This window comes from Bos javanicus, chromosome 11 (genome assembly GCF_032452875.1).
Source record: "Bos javanicus breed banteng chromosome 11, ARS-OSU_banteng_1.0, whole genome shotgun sequence".
Lineage (NCBI taxonomy): Eukaryota > Metazoa > Chordata > Mammalia > Artiodactyla > Bovidae > Bos > Bos javanicus.
In genome coordinates this window covers 1760555-1776801 of record NC_083878.1, presented here as the reverse complement: position 1 = coordinate 1776801, position 16247 = coordinate 1760555, and the positions used below count along the sequence as shown (strand labels likewise).

General features: G+C 43.8%; 1 protein-coding gene across 3 annotated transcripts in view; it reads right to left on the bottom strand.

The window, feature by feature from the left end:
* Positions 1–7567, bottom strand: part of BUB1 (BUB1 mitotic checkpoint serine/threonine kinase) — a 32736-nt gene extending 25169 nt beyond the window's left edge. For 2 of the 3 annotated variants that reach the window (XM_061431455.1, XM_061431456.1), the window contains exons 1-6: positions 7428–7567; positions 3955–4014; positions 3734–3872; positions 2461–2657; positions 1471–1514; positions 699–799 (exon numbers count right to left, since the gene is read on the bottom strand). In XM_061431455.1, the coding sequence (XP_061287439.1) occupies positions 699–799; positions 1471–1514; positions 2461–2657; positions 3734–3872; positions 3955–4014; positions 7428–7453 (567 nt within the window). In that variant the 5' untranslated portion in view covers positions 7454–7567. Of the gene's footprint in view, positions 1–698; positions 800–1470; positions 1515–2460; positions 2658–3733; positions 3873–3954; positions 4015–5699; positions 5719–7427 lie in introns of those variants that run through there. The other variant, XM_061431457.1, reaches the window with a different exon arrangement.
* Between the last annotated feature and the right edge of the window lie 8680 nt (positions 7568–16247).

Below are 16247 nucleotides of genomic sequence, written 5' to 3'. Positions count from 1 at the left end.
AGATGAGTCACTTGGCCCCTGCCGTGGCAAGCAAGGGTCCAGTTATTTACTGGTTGGTGGAGGACATGGAGCTGTCATCTGAGCGCTTCTGCTGTCTCATTGAAAGTAAGTGTGCCAGTTCCTGACAAAGAGGTTAGATATAGTCAGGCCCCAAGTTTGAGGAGAGTAAAAAGAAGTTAAAAATTATCATTTGGCATCAGTGAATAGAAAAGGAAGCACAGGCAATGTGGAAAACATAAAGTGTGAACGGGGAAACTGGAAGCATAACTGCCAGGAAATAGAAGAGCTCTGGTTGAGGAGGCAGTTCCAGGATCAGAGCATTTGAAGTAGACTCAGGTGTCTGCAGATGGGTGTGACCTAAGCTAGAGACTCCTGGGCCAGGGAAGGGAGACCCGCAGAGCAAAGAAGGACAAAGGCTGCTGGGGGGGCCGGCGAAGGCAGGAGGTCATGCAGGGGTGTCACCAGGTCAGACAAGTACAGGAAGTTACGGTCAGACAATGAGTGATTTTCCATTTAATACTGGAAGTGGGCAGTGGGTGATGACAGGCCCAGAAAGGCGCCACAGCACAGGTGGCTGACGTGGAGCTCAGTCCTGGGAGACAAGGTCAAAGGAACGAGGTGCCCGAGGGACACGAATGGCAGGTGGGCTGGCCGTTCAGCACCCTTCCCGGTTTCCACGCAACTACAACTGTCATTACCTGATTCTTAGAAATGCAGGCTGGGTTACTTCCTGGATTTGAGCTTGATGTTACCATTTGATTTAAAATCTGAGCATCATGCAGAGGTTCTGAGGTTCTTACTATGACACGAAATGCATGAAAGAAAAAGAAATAAGGGTGAAACCATATTAAATGAATACAATACAAATACATTCCCCTGATCTTTCAATAAGTAGCACTGAAAAATGAACTCACTCACACTATCTCAAAAACATAATTAAAACACCTTATAAATAAAAGTAATGTTGTAGAAACTATTTTCTAATCAATTCAAAATGCCCAAGGAAGTCCCTGAAAGAAATGTAAACTCTAGCTATTTTAAACAGGATAAGTAGTGCTTATTGCTGAAATGTAATCTTTATTTCTTAAAAAAAAAAAAGAAGAAACTCCATTTCTTTAAAAGTTGCATTAAATACATTTAATTTAATTCAGAACAGATGTACTCCAGAATAAGTACTGTCACTCAATTTGGGGTAATTTTTACTTTTTGAAAATCCTAAAACTATAATGAAATTGCCAAGCTTTTTTGGTTTTTTTTTTTTTGGTGAGTTTTTCTTTTAAAGTGCTAAGACAGAGTCCCTGCTATGCAGGGCTATGAAGCAGGCATTATTATTATCAGAGGGTCTTCCCCGTTACCTAAGATAATATCATCAATAAATACTGGATGGATGTGATTTTAAGGGGAAAAAGGCAGTGCAAATCAGAGACTAAGTTACTGATACTTTGGATATTTTAGAAAGTGTTATTTTACCTTGAGTAGGCAAATGGGTTTCAGTGAGGCGTGTCTGAAACATCCTAAAAGACAACAGTAAAGGCATCAATATAGATTACAATTCACAGTTTAATATGCATTTATATTAGAGTGAAAACTAAACAGGATAGACAGCTTACTGTGATCTAATAAAGACTGAGGTTAAAACAGATTGCAAAGTTGAATTTTAGATTTGCTTCAAAATTAAGAAAAAAAAAACCTGGGCTTATTTTCACACCTAATGCACTTAATTAGAAAAATTCCTCCTTTTGCCTCATGGATGTCAGTATTTTATAAATTCACATAACAAACGTACCCTGCTCTGTGGGTATCAATATGCACATGTTACAACATGCACACATTGTAGGCTTTTGCTGGTGGCTCAGCAGTAAAGAATCCACCTGCAGTGCAGCAGACTTGGGTTCGATCCCGGGTCGAGAAGATCCCTTGAAGAAGAAAATGGCAACCCACTCCAGTATTCTTGCCTGGAAAATCCCTTGGACAGAGAAGCCCGGTGGGCTACAGTCCATGGGGTCACAAAGAGTCGGACAAGACTGAAGTAACTTAGCACGAAGCGTGTGCTGATCTTTGTGAAAAAAAAAAAAAAATGTTGGAAACAATGTTTCATTCTAGAACAATGAAATTATGCCACTGCTCTGGGACAGATTTCACAACCACTTTCTAAGTGGTATAAAAGTCCATAATTTCTTAAGAGCAGCACAAAGCTCAGCATATACAACAGACACACAGTGCAGTTTACTACTGTAATACAGAGACTAAGGCACACATGCAGGCACAGAAAAGACACTGGAAGGAAGTGCTCAAAAATATTAATGGTAATATTTCTGGACAGTTTTTCTTTACACTAATTCCACATTTTCCCCAATGAGAAGCATTTCCCTGTACAAATATAACAATAAAAATCTTTAAAGAGCAAACCACTACGTTTCAAGGTAGGAATCACTGTGTGGAGTCTCACTGTCAAACTACCTGTACTGTTGTTGCAGCAGCTCTCTAGGTTCGGCCTGGTTCTGAATTCCTCTCCGAAAAACGGCATTGGCGTGCTGCCGCTCCCCCTGGGCTTCCAGATGCCCGGCCCAGGCTACGTACAGAGGAGCTGCTTGGGTTCCGATACCGTGGTTGTACAGAAACTCAAAAAACTGGTGAAGGTCACTGTTGCACTTGGCCTGCAGAAATCCAAAGCAGACAGACATGAGAGAAGGGCACTTGCCAGGCGCGGTGGGGCTCCTAGTTCAAACAACACTCAGTGTTCGTCTTCAAGGAGGCAGCATGATGCACTTGGCAGGGGAAGGCCTGTGTGGTCCTCCGATGGCAAGCCTCAAAGTCAGCTCATCCCCCTCCTTGACATTCAGCGTCCCCCACTATTTCCCAAGACAGTAGGTTCTGTGCCGTAATATTAATATATAAAGTTGTACTCATTCAAATTCCACAGGGTGTGTCTAATCCTCACATTTTGAAGCTTAGTAAAGACAGATAACAAATTCCTGTTTACTTTATCTATTCCATTCATGATTTTATGACCACAACTCATGCCCCAAGCCTTATTTCAAGATTGAACAGATCCAACCTTTGAAAGACTAACCTGAGGCAGCTATCTCCTTTTAGCACTAAATTTCATTTCTGAGAGTTAATATTTTCTTAATTATTCACAATGAATTTAATTTATTTGAGGAACCCTCTTTAGCACCAGGGAATGCCTGTTTATCTACTCTTTCCTGAACACACTTCTCAGCTGACAAACCTTCTTTTCAAGGTTTCTACCTTGAAAAGTGAAAGTGTTAGTCGCTCACTTGGGTCAGTCTTTGTGACCCCATGGACTGTAGCCCATTAGGCCCCTCTGTCCATGGGATTCCCCAGGCAAGAATACTGGAGTGGGTGGCCATTTCCTTCTCCAGGAGATCTTCATGACCCAGGGGTCGAACGCAGGTCTGCTGCATTGCAGGCAGATTCTATACCACCTGAGCCACCAGGGAAGCCTGGTTTCTACCTTCTGTTGTCACATTACAGGCTTTACAGAGAAGGAGGATTTTAAAATTCAATCACTGATTCCATAAGACAGAAGCCAAAAGATTGTAAAATACAAGTCTCTGGCCACACAACTTAAAAAAAAAAAAAAAAGTTATGACTTAGAAACATAAGGAATCAAATAAAAAATACCCAAAAACTGATCCTAAAATCTGGGGTAAAAAGCAAAAGTACAACATGACGAGGGATGTGATTATACCTCTGAAAGTATACTTACAAATTGTAGACAATAATTGATGAACCTTGGGTCATTGTGATATCTCTTCTTATCTAAAAATTCCTTCATTAGATGCTCTAATAAAGTTGTTAAGTATTCTTTATTCTCAGGAAAATTCTCTTCTACCCATTGCATGTAACTAGAAAAAATATCGACAGTGTTAATTTTTCAGGGCCGCATACAGTTTGTTTATAGAAAAAATAAATAAATGAAATGCTAACCTTTCCCATTCACCAAGTGGGTCATCGCCCTTGTAGCTCTGCATATGGGCTTCAAACATTCTAGAACGAAGAAAAATAGGTACATGGGATTATTAGGAATACTTCCTAAAAGCAAAAGTTATATTTCATATTTATCATGAATATACCTTAAAATAGAAATCTTAGACATCAATTCAAATGCTATAATAAAAATGAAAACAGTATTCACTCAGAAGTCAGAAACTCAAAAGCAGCGTTGTTTTCAGAAGAAAGCAAGACGCAAGGCCCTTGAGGTGGCTCTACAGGAAGCAGCTATTAATAAAAGGTCTCCAGTTCCAATGTCACAGCCACCATGAGGGGCACCAGAACTTTGCTGCTCCTCCTTCTAATGTTGGGACCCAGGTGTGGCGTTGACCCAGACCCCTCGCCTTGCGGCTTAGGAACTCAGCTGGAGATGTGAAGAGAGCTCTTGAAAGGTGCATGACAGCCCACGGCTATTCACCCAGTTATGTCTGACTCTTTGCAACCCCATAGACTGTAGCCCGCCAGCCTTCTTTGTCCATGGGGTTCTCCAGGCAAGAATACTGCAGTGGGTTGCCATTCCCTTCTCCAGGGGATCATCCCAACCCATGGATCAAACCTGGGTCTCCTGTATTGTAAGCAGATTTTTTTACTGTCTGAGTCAACAGGGAAGTGCGTGACAGCCCAGGGTCTAACAAATCGGGACTTCTAGGACACAGTTTGCTTTCTGGGCCTCAATGGGACACCAGGCTCCCGAGGGAGGCCACCCGATGACAATGCTCAGAAGTCAGTGGCTGTAGCTCCCTGAGAACCTGCCCCTACTTCTGCATACTCAGCCACAGCTTAAAAAATAAACCAGCCAAGCCAAGAAAGTTCTCCAAGAGGCCCCAGGTGCTAGCAGGATAAAGAAACCAACAAAAAAAATCTGTAAAATAAGAACACAGAGGGGGACAACAAACACAAAAACCCAAAGGACAGAAGGGCTAAGAGTGCAACGGGGGTTACTGTTTTCAGGTAGGGCGGTCAGGGAAAGCCTGCCTCTCTGAGGGGGTAACGTTTGACAGGGCCAGAACCAAGCAGCTAAGTTAGGAGAAAGGTGAGGGGTGACGAGATCTAATGTGTATTTTAAAACTGTCTCTAAGTGACGACGTGGGTGGGGGATGAGAACGGTTACGGAGCTATTGCAGAGTCCCAGCCAGTAATGGGAACTGTTCAAATGCGGAACTGGGGTGTTTTGGAGAAAGAGACAATGAGACTTGCGGAAGGGACTGAACACTGGGTAAAAGAGAGAGCCAAAGTAAGGAAGACTTTCAGGTTTCTATCAAAGAAGTTCGATGATCTTTTCGAGGGGAAAAAAAAAATTTGAAAGTAATATTTTCTTCTAGCCTTCACCTCACAATACAAATAAAATCAAAGTTTCTTATGACTCAAAATCCAGAAGCCACAAAAGAAAAAGCTAGGTAAGTGGACTACTTATAAATAAAAAGCTTCTCTATGTCAAATAAACAAAACACCAAGCAGAGTTAAGAGAGAAATGCTAAACGGGGATGACGAAAGAGCTTCTAGAAATTGGGGGGGAAAAACAAACCCAATCCAATTTAAGGAATGAACAAAAGGCATTTCACAGAAAAATACTCAACCTCTCTAAGGAGAGAAATTTGCTCACTGAGATAACTTCTCATCTGCCAAACTCCAAAAATATGACAACAATGTAGACGGGAAGTAATGGAAAAAGACACACTTACAACTTGCTTGGAGGTGGGAGTGTGCTCAGTTCCTGCCAAGGGAACTGGTAATAATATCACCAGAATTACAGATAGATTTCCTTTTGATCTAGCAAACCCACTCCTAGGAATCTAGAGGACAGATACATGAAAAGCACGGTGGGTACAAGATTCTTCACCATGGCACTATCTATTATAGCAAAAGAAGGTCCGCACTCCAAGTGTCCATCAATAGGGTACTTTTTTAGGTCAATTATGGTATGTGAAATACCATGCAGTTGTAAAAAAGAATGAAAAAAGAATCTATGGAATGGCAGACTAAAATCTCCAAGGATAGCATTAAGCAAAAAAAAAAAAAAAAAGGCAGTGCATATGCTCTGCTACTTTTTATGTTTAATAAAGGCAGAAATTGTACACATACTTACATATGTACATACCTATGTTCATGTTATTATAAATATTTACATTCTTGAAAAATAAACTAGAAAAATGGTTGCATACAAGGCATTGGGAGAGCCGTCAGATAAAGATCTCAGTGAACACTTTTCCTAAATCTTTTTTAACCACATAAACGTAATACTTATTTTTAAAAGTTAAAAAATATTCCTACATCTTGAAACTCCCTCTTGTGCATCATAGGAGATAAGCTCCCAGAATTTATAAGCAGTTTAAAAGTTCCTAATTTAAGTTATGGAATAACTTTCTCCTGAAACATATGTAATAGGCTGCCCAAAGTAAGATGCCCATCTGATACCAATCACACTTCCCTAGTAATACGGTCTAAATACACTGTAAAGCAATACTAAACACTCAGCTCATTAGTGCAAATTAGCCTTTGGAAAGTCAAAATAAGGTCAGAAATATCTGGTTTCTATTTTAAAATGGGGGAAGAGGAGTCTGTAAAATTGAAATCCTTTGCAGTCTGGGCTACAGAAAAAGTCTGAAGGCAGAGTTAAGGATCTGAGTCTTTTGATCCCAGTTAATATTAGACTGGTGTTAATAAAACTAACCAGTTTTAATTTTCGTAGCACAAGATTTAACTGTTTTAAATGCATTTGAAACAGTCTGGATAAATCACCTAAGTCATAAAAAGCAAAGACATGGGAATTTAAAAAATTGTTAGCAGGTAGACATAAATGACAAACAGTGCAACATTTTTTCCCTTAAAGTGCACATTACTCAACGATTTTTAATAATTGTGGGATTGTGGGATTACGGGATAGTGCAATTTTAAGTTCTTCCCCTTTCTAGAATTTTAAAATAAGTGGTTTCGAAAATTTCTCATGAAACCTACATGCAAGTGTTAATTTTTGGGGGGTTAGACATTTTACTTGCACCGAGGCGATCTGCCCAGAGGAGAATTCCTTACAGACAATCAAGGAGCTCTGGGGGCCTCAATTTCATCCAAACCGCACCCCCACCCCACCCCCCGACCCAAACTGCCACTCTAGAGGCAGCTCGGTCAAAGGCCCGCGGTCTCAGCGGAGAGTCCCGGCTACACTGTGCTCCCTCTCCACGACTCCCGAGTGGCCCGCAGCGCAGCCGGGGAGGGATGGGGGTAGTGAGGCTGGAAGGGTACAAACTCCAGGGCCAAGGAAAGGGGCGGGAAGGCCAAGGGAGGCAGGTCTGGGGCGGGCCAGGGACCTACAGCCCACTAGGCCCGAACTCAGGTACGCCAGCCCCCGGCGGCCTGCAGCCGGGGATCACGCCCCCGCCCACCCTTCTCCTTCCCACCAGACCCACACCTACTGAAAAACATTTTCCGGGTTATCCATGGCGAGAGGAACCAGGGCAGCAGCAGTCCCAGCTGCGCCGTCGGGTAGTAGCCGCCGCCAAGTCGAATCTCCCGCGCAGCCTCAGTCGCCGCAACGACCGTTTGCAAGGCGCCTGGCCATTGGCCTCGGCTGCAAACGAGCTGGCCAATCACCTGGGCCGTTGCCTGGAGACCAAGGTCCGCCTCCCTCTGGTGCGCCGGCAGCTCCTCCCACTTCCGGCAACCCAGTTGAATCAAAAGCGCAAGCTGAGCGGAGGGCGGGCTAGGTTTCGGGGTGCGGCGTGACGGGGACCACCTAGTTTGGCTCAGGAGTAGGGGATGAGTTTTTTCCTTAGCCGTGCAAGCTGTAGCTGGCTTACAAAATTACATGATTAAGGCATCACCCTGAGGAAGGCATCCTGGGAGAAAAGTAGTTTCTCGAGGTTGAAAAAATTGTGCCGCTTCGACGCTTTGCTTACTTATATAAACCAGAGTCGTTATGCCTGGTTTATGGAAAGAAGAAAAATAATCCCGTTTATACCGTTCAGATTTGTTTAAGGTCGCAGAGCCCGGGCGGAATGCCTACCTCTGGCTTAGGAGAGGCTGATGGGGTGAAAAACGGAATCCTGCCCAGTGGCACACCTCTCCATTTCCCGCAAAACAAAAAACTTTGTTCCGCGTCCTCTCTGTAAGTAAAGAACCCTAGATGCTGAAGTCCTTTAAATTTTGGTTCCAGATCCAAAAAAGCTGTGGCAGAGAGGGAGTGATTCATCAAAAGCCCAGGGAAAAACCTAAGTGGGTTTTAGCTTAGTGGTTACAACGTAAGGGCATCACGTCTGTAAGCGCTTAAGGGTTAGTTATGTAAATTACACATGGCAAATAAAGCGATAGGTTGATACCCTTGGAGACCTCCAGGCTTGATTTAACTGATATGAAATGCTCTGTGGGTGCTCTATAGCGAATGAGAGCTCAAGGGACTGGGCAGTTCCTACATCCAACTGGTGATTAAAAGAACAGAAGTTTGAATAGAGTACAGAATGGCGGCAGGACAACTTTCACCATCTTCTGTGGAACTTGGGAGCTGTGGAGACCATGGATTTAGGAATTAGAAAACCACAAACGAGATCCTTTTGCAAAGGAGCCCAGAAGTCTAAGAAGAATTATGTAATACTCTGATGCTTCCTACCTGAGACTGAATTGGAAGAGTCAACCTAACCTTGCCTAACCCCTTGATTCTACTTCTCGAGGTTCTTTCAGGAGCCACTTGACAGGGCAAGTAAAATATAAAGAGCTATTCATGTGATTACTTCCTTTTAGAGAAGTGGTGTGCATGTTTTGCTGTCTTGGGGCCCTTAAGTTAAATACCTTTTTTAAAAAAATTAGCAGCTTCTGGAAATCCTGATGCTCTCAGAGTTCAGAATTTCTTTCAGGGAAATGATTGATTTGGATTACACAAGTATCCAATTTGTAGGGTTGTTAACTCAGAGGGTGCTCACTCTGGAGTCTTTAGACAAGTTTAGGTTCTGCTGATTATCACAGGAATTAACACAATTTTGTTCTCACTAACTCAAGTTTTCAACGGGTGTCTGATTCCACCTCAGTCACCAATCAGGAAATGTTGATCAGGCATCTCTCGTATACTAGGTGCTACTGGATTTAATTGTAACCTTATCTGACTCAGACAGATCTTGTCCTTAAGAAACTAGTGGTATTATCTGGAAGATGGAGATACAGACATAAAACATTGTTGTTGTTTAGTCACTAAGTCGTGTCCGACTCTTTGTGACCCCATGGACTGTAGCCTGCCAGGCTCCTCTGTCCAAGGGAGTTTCAAGGCAAGAATACTGGAATGGATTGCCATTTCCTTCACCAGGGCTCTTCCCAACCCAAGGATTGGACCTGTGTCTCCTGCATTGGCAGGCAGATTCTTTACCACTGAGCCACCTGGGAAGCCTGTATAGACATAAATAATATTAAGTGCTAAATGAATGTTTGGGACTTCCTTGGTGGCTCAGCTACTAAAGAATCTGGCTGCCAATACAAGATTAAGTGCTAAATTAATACACATATGATTTCTGCTAGGGGAGTCTAGAGGAGGGAGGGGACATGGGGCCTGTCTGTCAGAGAAAGCTTCATGGGGAATGGAAGGCTTGACTTGGGCCTTGAACGTGGTGGGGTGGATCTGGGCTGGGGGGAGTCTGGGGACGTCATTCCTGGTGTAAATAAAGGTCACTGAAGGAAATAACCCTTGAGGACTTCTGTTAATGAGCAGTGGAAAGTCTTTATGAAAGACGAATTTGATAGTTTGATGTCTGATCTTACATGCTAGATTAAGGCGTTTGTACTTGATCTTGACAATAAACTGGGCCTTTGGGGAATGAGCAGCATTGTGCTCATAGGACCTCATGGTAGGTATACTTAGCTCAACCCTGTTTTCTAGAGGCCACAGAGCTTGTCTGCCCTCCTTCATTTCTACCACTAGGAGCTTCTCTCCCACCAGGCTTGTTTGTGGAGTAAAGTATTGTGAATGCCTCTTCCCACACTGCCCCTTAAAAAGGGCACACTGACCCACTGATGCCAGACACTGGGGTATATCTAGAGGTAGCAGTAATAAGTATTACAGTTATTAGCATTTATTAGAATCTTACGTGTTTCTGGAAATAATTTCCTGGCTTACTCAATGCCTTCTCTTTTTCCTTAATTACGGACATCCCTCTCTACTATTATTCTTATTCTGTAGGAAAGTTGTTGGGTTGGCCAAAATTCAGGGTTTTCTATAACATGGAAAAACCTGAACAAACTTTTGGCCAACCCAATATAATGCTCCTTCCACACACTGTGTTCATCATAATGTCCCTGTTAGGTTAATCAACCAGTTCCCAATACATCAGGATTTTAGGGGGACAGGGAGGCCAAGATCAGTAATCTGCAGACTCTAAGCTGGCGTTGGAGGCAGAGGGACTGGAAGAAGGTAAGACAGGGAATCAGATCTCAAGGAGGGAGTGTTCTCAGAACACAAAGATGTCTTTAATATGTAAGGAAAAGAAGAGAAAGGTAATTTGATGGCCTAGAAGAATTGATAGAAACAGGCCACTGGAGCTGGGGAAGGCTGCTACTTGTGTAGAGATGTGTTGAGTTGGAGGGTTTACCAGATGTTTGACCTTCCTATGTAACAGGACTAAGCACCACTGAAGGAAAGCAGAGACTGGCCTGATTCAAAGCCGTCAGTAGCTTGTTGAAGTAAGTCTCATGTGCTGTTTCCTAAGTCTAGGATGACTGTATTTTTCTAAGAGCTTCACATTATCTCTACATGTCAGGAGTAAAGGAAGAACTTCCAAAGAATGTGATGAAGAAACCGTTTGCTACTTTGATGAAAATCTATAAACCCCCAAATGCTGGCAATTTACATAAATCAATATAAGCAGAAAATCCTGAAGAGCTGGCAAATATGTTGCTCGTCTTTTAAAAAATTCACTAATTGGAAGTTCACACCACTGACAGCATTTCAAATTCCATCTGCTCCAACGCTTATCTTCTTTCATCTTCTCCCTTTGCCCTTTTCTCCTCAGGTTTGTGTTGAGAGTGTAGCGACTGCCATGGCATATCTGAAAGTTTGTTAAATAATAACTGTTGCTTCACTGATTAGCCATCCCTTTAATTTTTGGCATTGCTGTTGCCTTAGTGGGTCTGTTACCTTATCTCCCCAGACCCACCCCAGAATGTGAGTGGGGAGGCTTGTTCTGATCTGAGTGGGAGTAGTGGGTCCACATGTGTCAAGGTCTGCATTTCCTACCTCTGAGGCAGAAACATGCAGTTACAACTCTCTCTTCCTGTAAAACTTTAAATTAGTTTATCTGCTAATTTCAATATTAAATGTCAATATTTAAATATTTCAATATTAAATATGTAAAATGACTAATAGATTCTCTAAATTGGTAAGGCATTTTTGTTCATATTTGGGCTTTCAGTGACTTGTTTGTCCAAAATAGTAATTTCCCAACTTATTGGAGATGGAAAACCAGACTGCATCAGGGAACATGAGCTCCAGACTTGACTTCCTCAAGAAGCAGATGTGCTGTGCTGTGCTCAGTTGCTAAGTGGTGTCTGACTCTATGCAACCCCATGGACTGTAACCTACCAGGCTCCTCTGTCCATGGGATTACCCTGGCAAGAATACTGGAGTAGGTTGCCATGTCCTCCTCCAGCGGATCTTCCCAACCCAGGGATCGAACCCATGTCTTCTGAGTCTCATCTCCTGCATTGCAGGCAGATTCTTTACCCAGTTAGCTACCTGGGAAGCCAAAGAAGCAGATAATGGGACTTAAACCCTGAATCTGGGTGTAAGTTTCCTGATCTGTAAAATGAAAACTATCTCCTTCTCTTCATAATGTTTCTCTGACTCCCAGTCTCCTATAGCCTCCACTCAATTTCTTGGGTTGTCCCATGATACCAGTCAGTGCTCTGTTAAGAAAAGGAAAATGGGGACTTACCTGGTGGTCCAGTGGTAAAGAATCCGCCTCCCAATGTAGGAGACTCAGGTTCTGTCTCTGGTAGGGGAGCTAAGGTTCCATGAGCCTTGGAGCAACTAAGCCCAGGTGCCACAACTAGTGAGCCTGAACGCTGCAGAGTGTGTGCATCTCAACCGGAGGAGGCTGTGTGCAGCATAGCTAGAGAAGCCTGTTGCGGCCAAGAGCCCACATACTGCAACGAAGGCCCAGCGCAGCCAAAATGTCCTTCACCATCTCCCGGAATTTGCTCAAACTCATGTCTGTTGAGTCAAAATTAAAAAGAAAAGAGAAAGAAAACAATTATTCTTCTCTAGGTTCTGCCTGTTTGACACATGCAGACAATCACAAACACACGTGTATCTTCCTTCCACTGGGAAATTTAAAGTAATTTATAGTAGCAGTATTAGCTGTGTTGCTGAAACATCATATAAGATTAGAGATTTATAATTCAAGTAGTGACAGAAAGCTGACAAGTGATTTCAGGGGCTACAGAACATTAAGAATAAAGTTGATATGAAGAAAGGAAAAAATATAAAGCCCTATTCTAGAAATGTTTTTCATCTGAAGGTGTTTTGTTATTTCTGAAGATCCCTTGCGTGGTCAAAACCCAGGATGGACTTTCATATCACTGCAGCCTGGAAGGAAGGATGGGAATCCCAGCTCTCTGCCGCCATCAGTCTCCACAAGAATCTCTAATTGAATGTCCAGTCCTATGTGCTATCCTGGTATTTGTATAATGGACACAAGTGATGCCCAGATGTTATTTACATGTTAGCCTGGTTCTAGAGACCAGAGACCCTATTCCTTTCTCTTTCCTATTCTTCCCTTATTAGAGGCATCTAATCTTATGAGCTCATTTTTGCATCCGGATAAATGGCTGCACTGGTACTAATGGCTGGAATCAAGATTGCCAAGAGAAATACCAACAACCTCAGATACGCAGATGATACCCACTCTAGTGGCAGAAAGTGAAGAGGAACTAAAGAGCCTCTTGATGAAGGTGAAAGAGGAGAGTGAAACATACAAAAAAACTAAGATAGTGGCATCCAGTCCCATCACTTCATGGCAAACAGAAGGGGAAAAGTGGAAGCAGTGACAGATTTTATTTTCTTGGGCTCCAAAATCACTGCAGGCATTATTCAGTAGCACAACAAAGACACCAATCCCTTAAGAAATGCTCAGAGTTTTTGAAGGCTCTGTGTCAGGACCTCAGTCAAAAACCAACTAAATTTCTTTTCTTTTTTTGAAATTTATTTTGGCCATGCCCACTGTCATGGAGGAGCTTAGTTCTCCAAGCAGAGATGCAATCCATGCACCCTGCACTGGGTGTGTAGAGTCTTAACCACTGGACTGCCAGCGAGGTCCCCAGACAAATTTCTTTTTACAATATTATACCTGCATCTCTGAGCATTAGTTCAAAATTTCTCTAGCATTTATAGCCTCTCTACCTTATAACAATGTTATAAGGCAAGGGCTAGGTAAACCTGAGCTAGTATCATTACTGGGATTCTCAAAGTACTGGGGGGTACTGGGAAGCATTGTTGTTTTCAGTCTCTCAGTTGTGTCCAACTCTGCAACCCCATAAGCTGCAGCACACCAGGCTTCCCTGTCCTTCACTATCTCCCGGAATTTGCTCAAACTCATGTCTGTTGAGTCAGTGATGCCATCCTATCATCTCTCCCTCAGTTGCCCCCTTCGCCTCCTGTCATCAGTCTTTCCCAGCATTAAGGTCTTTTCCAATAAGTCAACTCTTCACATGAGGTGACCAAAGTATTGGAGCTTCAGCTTCAGCATCAGTCCTTCCAGTGAATATTCAGGGCTGATTTCCTTTAGGATTGACTGGTTTGATCTCCTTGCTGTCCAAGGGACTCTCAAGAGTCCCAGCACCCCAATTTGAAAGTAAGTTTTTCGGCACTCAGCCTTTTTTACGGTTCAACTCTCAGATCCATACACAAGGAACAGTATAGTTTCCTAAGTTGCCCCATTTGCCTCCTGAAACCTAGCGCAGTGGTCAGATGGAGCCATTAGAGGCCATGCCCTCCAGAGTTCTCATCTGAAAAGAAAGGACTGACTGAAAATACTCCAGGGTGCTCCCTGCTCTATTTTCTGGTTCTCTGATTTCTACAGACACACCAAAGTTCCCTGAGAACAGTCTGTGCCTCACCACGGAACCCTAAGCCCTGGGCTGTAGTGTTTGTGCCCCAGGCCCTCATGAAAGCTGCCTCCAGAAAGGTCACCGAGGCCCCCAGGCCAGTCCCGCAGGGGAGTGTGATGTGGTGTGGGTCCTCTAGGGCCTGAGTCCTCTGCCTTGGAGAGCCAGGAGCCCTTGGGCAAGTCATTAACGTTCCTGGTCACTCATCTATGGAAGGAGCTTAAAGGATTCTTGCCTGCCACCATCCACGCAGGAGAACACTCTCTCAATGTCCAAGCCAAGGGCCTGCCTCTCTTACAAGGACCGAGGGGCTGGGGTAGTGCAAAATGAAGCCAGCAGCCATTACAGCCTCCCTCTTCTATGGAAAGCCCAGGGCTACAGGATGGCCCTTGAGCACAAACCTGGATGCCATGCCTGGTCCATTGTGGGTCACTGGACACCCTTCTCAGAGGCCTGGGCTGCTGGATTCCTGCATTTCCCTTATGAGGTCCTGCTGTAGGTACTCTGGTTCTGAGCCCAGCCTTTTTCTCCAGGACATACCTAACTCCTCTAGCAGGCATCTTGTTGGGGAAGGTTTTCTGATGCTGGCTCAGAGGTAACTGGCACATCTAGCCTGTGCTCTCTGACTTCTCTAAGTGGCTCAGACAGTAAAGAATCTGTCCCGTGTGCAGGAGAGCCAGGTTTGATCCCTGGATTGGGAAGATTCCCCCAGAGAAGGGAATGGCTACTCACTCCTGTATCCTTGCCTGGAGAATCCCATGGCCAGAGGAGCCTGGTGGGCTACAGTCCAAAGGGTCTTAAAGAGTCAGACATGGTTGAAGTGACTTAGCACATATGCACATACTGGATTGAAAGTTCATGTAACCTTATTGGTTAATGGAAACCTAATTGGAAAAATGGGTTTATGCAGATGTAATCAGGTTAAGATGAGGTCAGAGTGGAGTAGGATGGAGCCCAACCCATTGACTGGTGTCCTTATAAGGAGAGGGAGGTTTTCATTTTTTTTTTTTTGAGAAATCGACAATGAATATTCTATTCAGATTTTCTGCAGTCATTGTGGAATATGTCCACAATTTAAATAATCCCATCGAACATCCCACTGACCATCAGAGAGCACCTAATATGAGGCAAATATTATGTATACATAATTATAGTCTTTAAAAAAATGTAGATCATATTAGCCACAAGTTTCAAATGAAGAAATTGAAACTAAGAGAGATGAAGATTCTTATCTAAAGTCACAAGATCAGTCACAGACAAATTTGGGGTAGGTCAGGCTCCAGGGCAGGCCTTTGGGCAGAAGCAGGTTCACAGGAAGGGCTCGTGTGCAACTGGGGGTGCCCCTCCTGACAACACCCTCACAACAAACCAACCCTCACAACAAACATAGGCTCAGGTGCCCTGGAAGGGAGAGACCATCAGCTAAAGCAGAGCTGTGGCTCCAGGCAGGCCCCAGGGATTGCCCAGGCTCCAGAATCCTTAGGAGAAGAGGGGCACGGGGGCTCTATGCCTCAGAACAGTCCTTGGCTCACACAGCACCATGAAAATACAGAGCTAAAATCCTCCTGGACAGCAAGGAGATCAAGCCAGTCCATCCTAAAGGAAATCAACCCTGAATCACTGGAAGGACTGATGCTGAAGCTGAAGCTCCAATACTTTGGCCACCTGATGTGAAGGCCTGACTCCTTGGAAAAGACCTCAATGCTGGGAAAGATTAAGGGCAGGAGGAGAAGGGGATGACAGAGGATGAGATGGTTGGATGGCATCACCGACTCAACGAACATGAGTTGGAGCAAACTCCGGGAGATAGTGAAGGACAGGGAAGCCTGGCGAGCTGCAGCCAATGGGGTTGGAAAGAGTGGGACAAGGCTTAGGACTGAGCAACAAGAAGGAAACTAATACAGATGATATTCGTTAACCTAATGACAGCAGACAGAGACCCAAGGGCCAGCTACAGCACACTCCCCAACAGTCATCTCCCCAGCCCACTGGTCTTTGAAAGGAAACAACTAACATTCCCTTTCCACTTAAATGGAGACTCAGTCAAGTAAATGAGACTTAGAGGAAAGGAATGAATGTCACTTGTTAGAACAACAGAAGGAGGATTCTGGGAGATGAGTTGATGTTTGTTCATCGTTTGTTCTTTCTGCATCTCC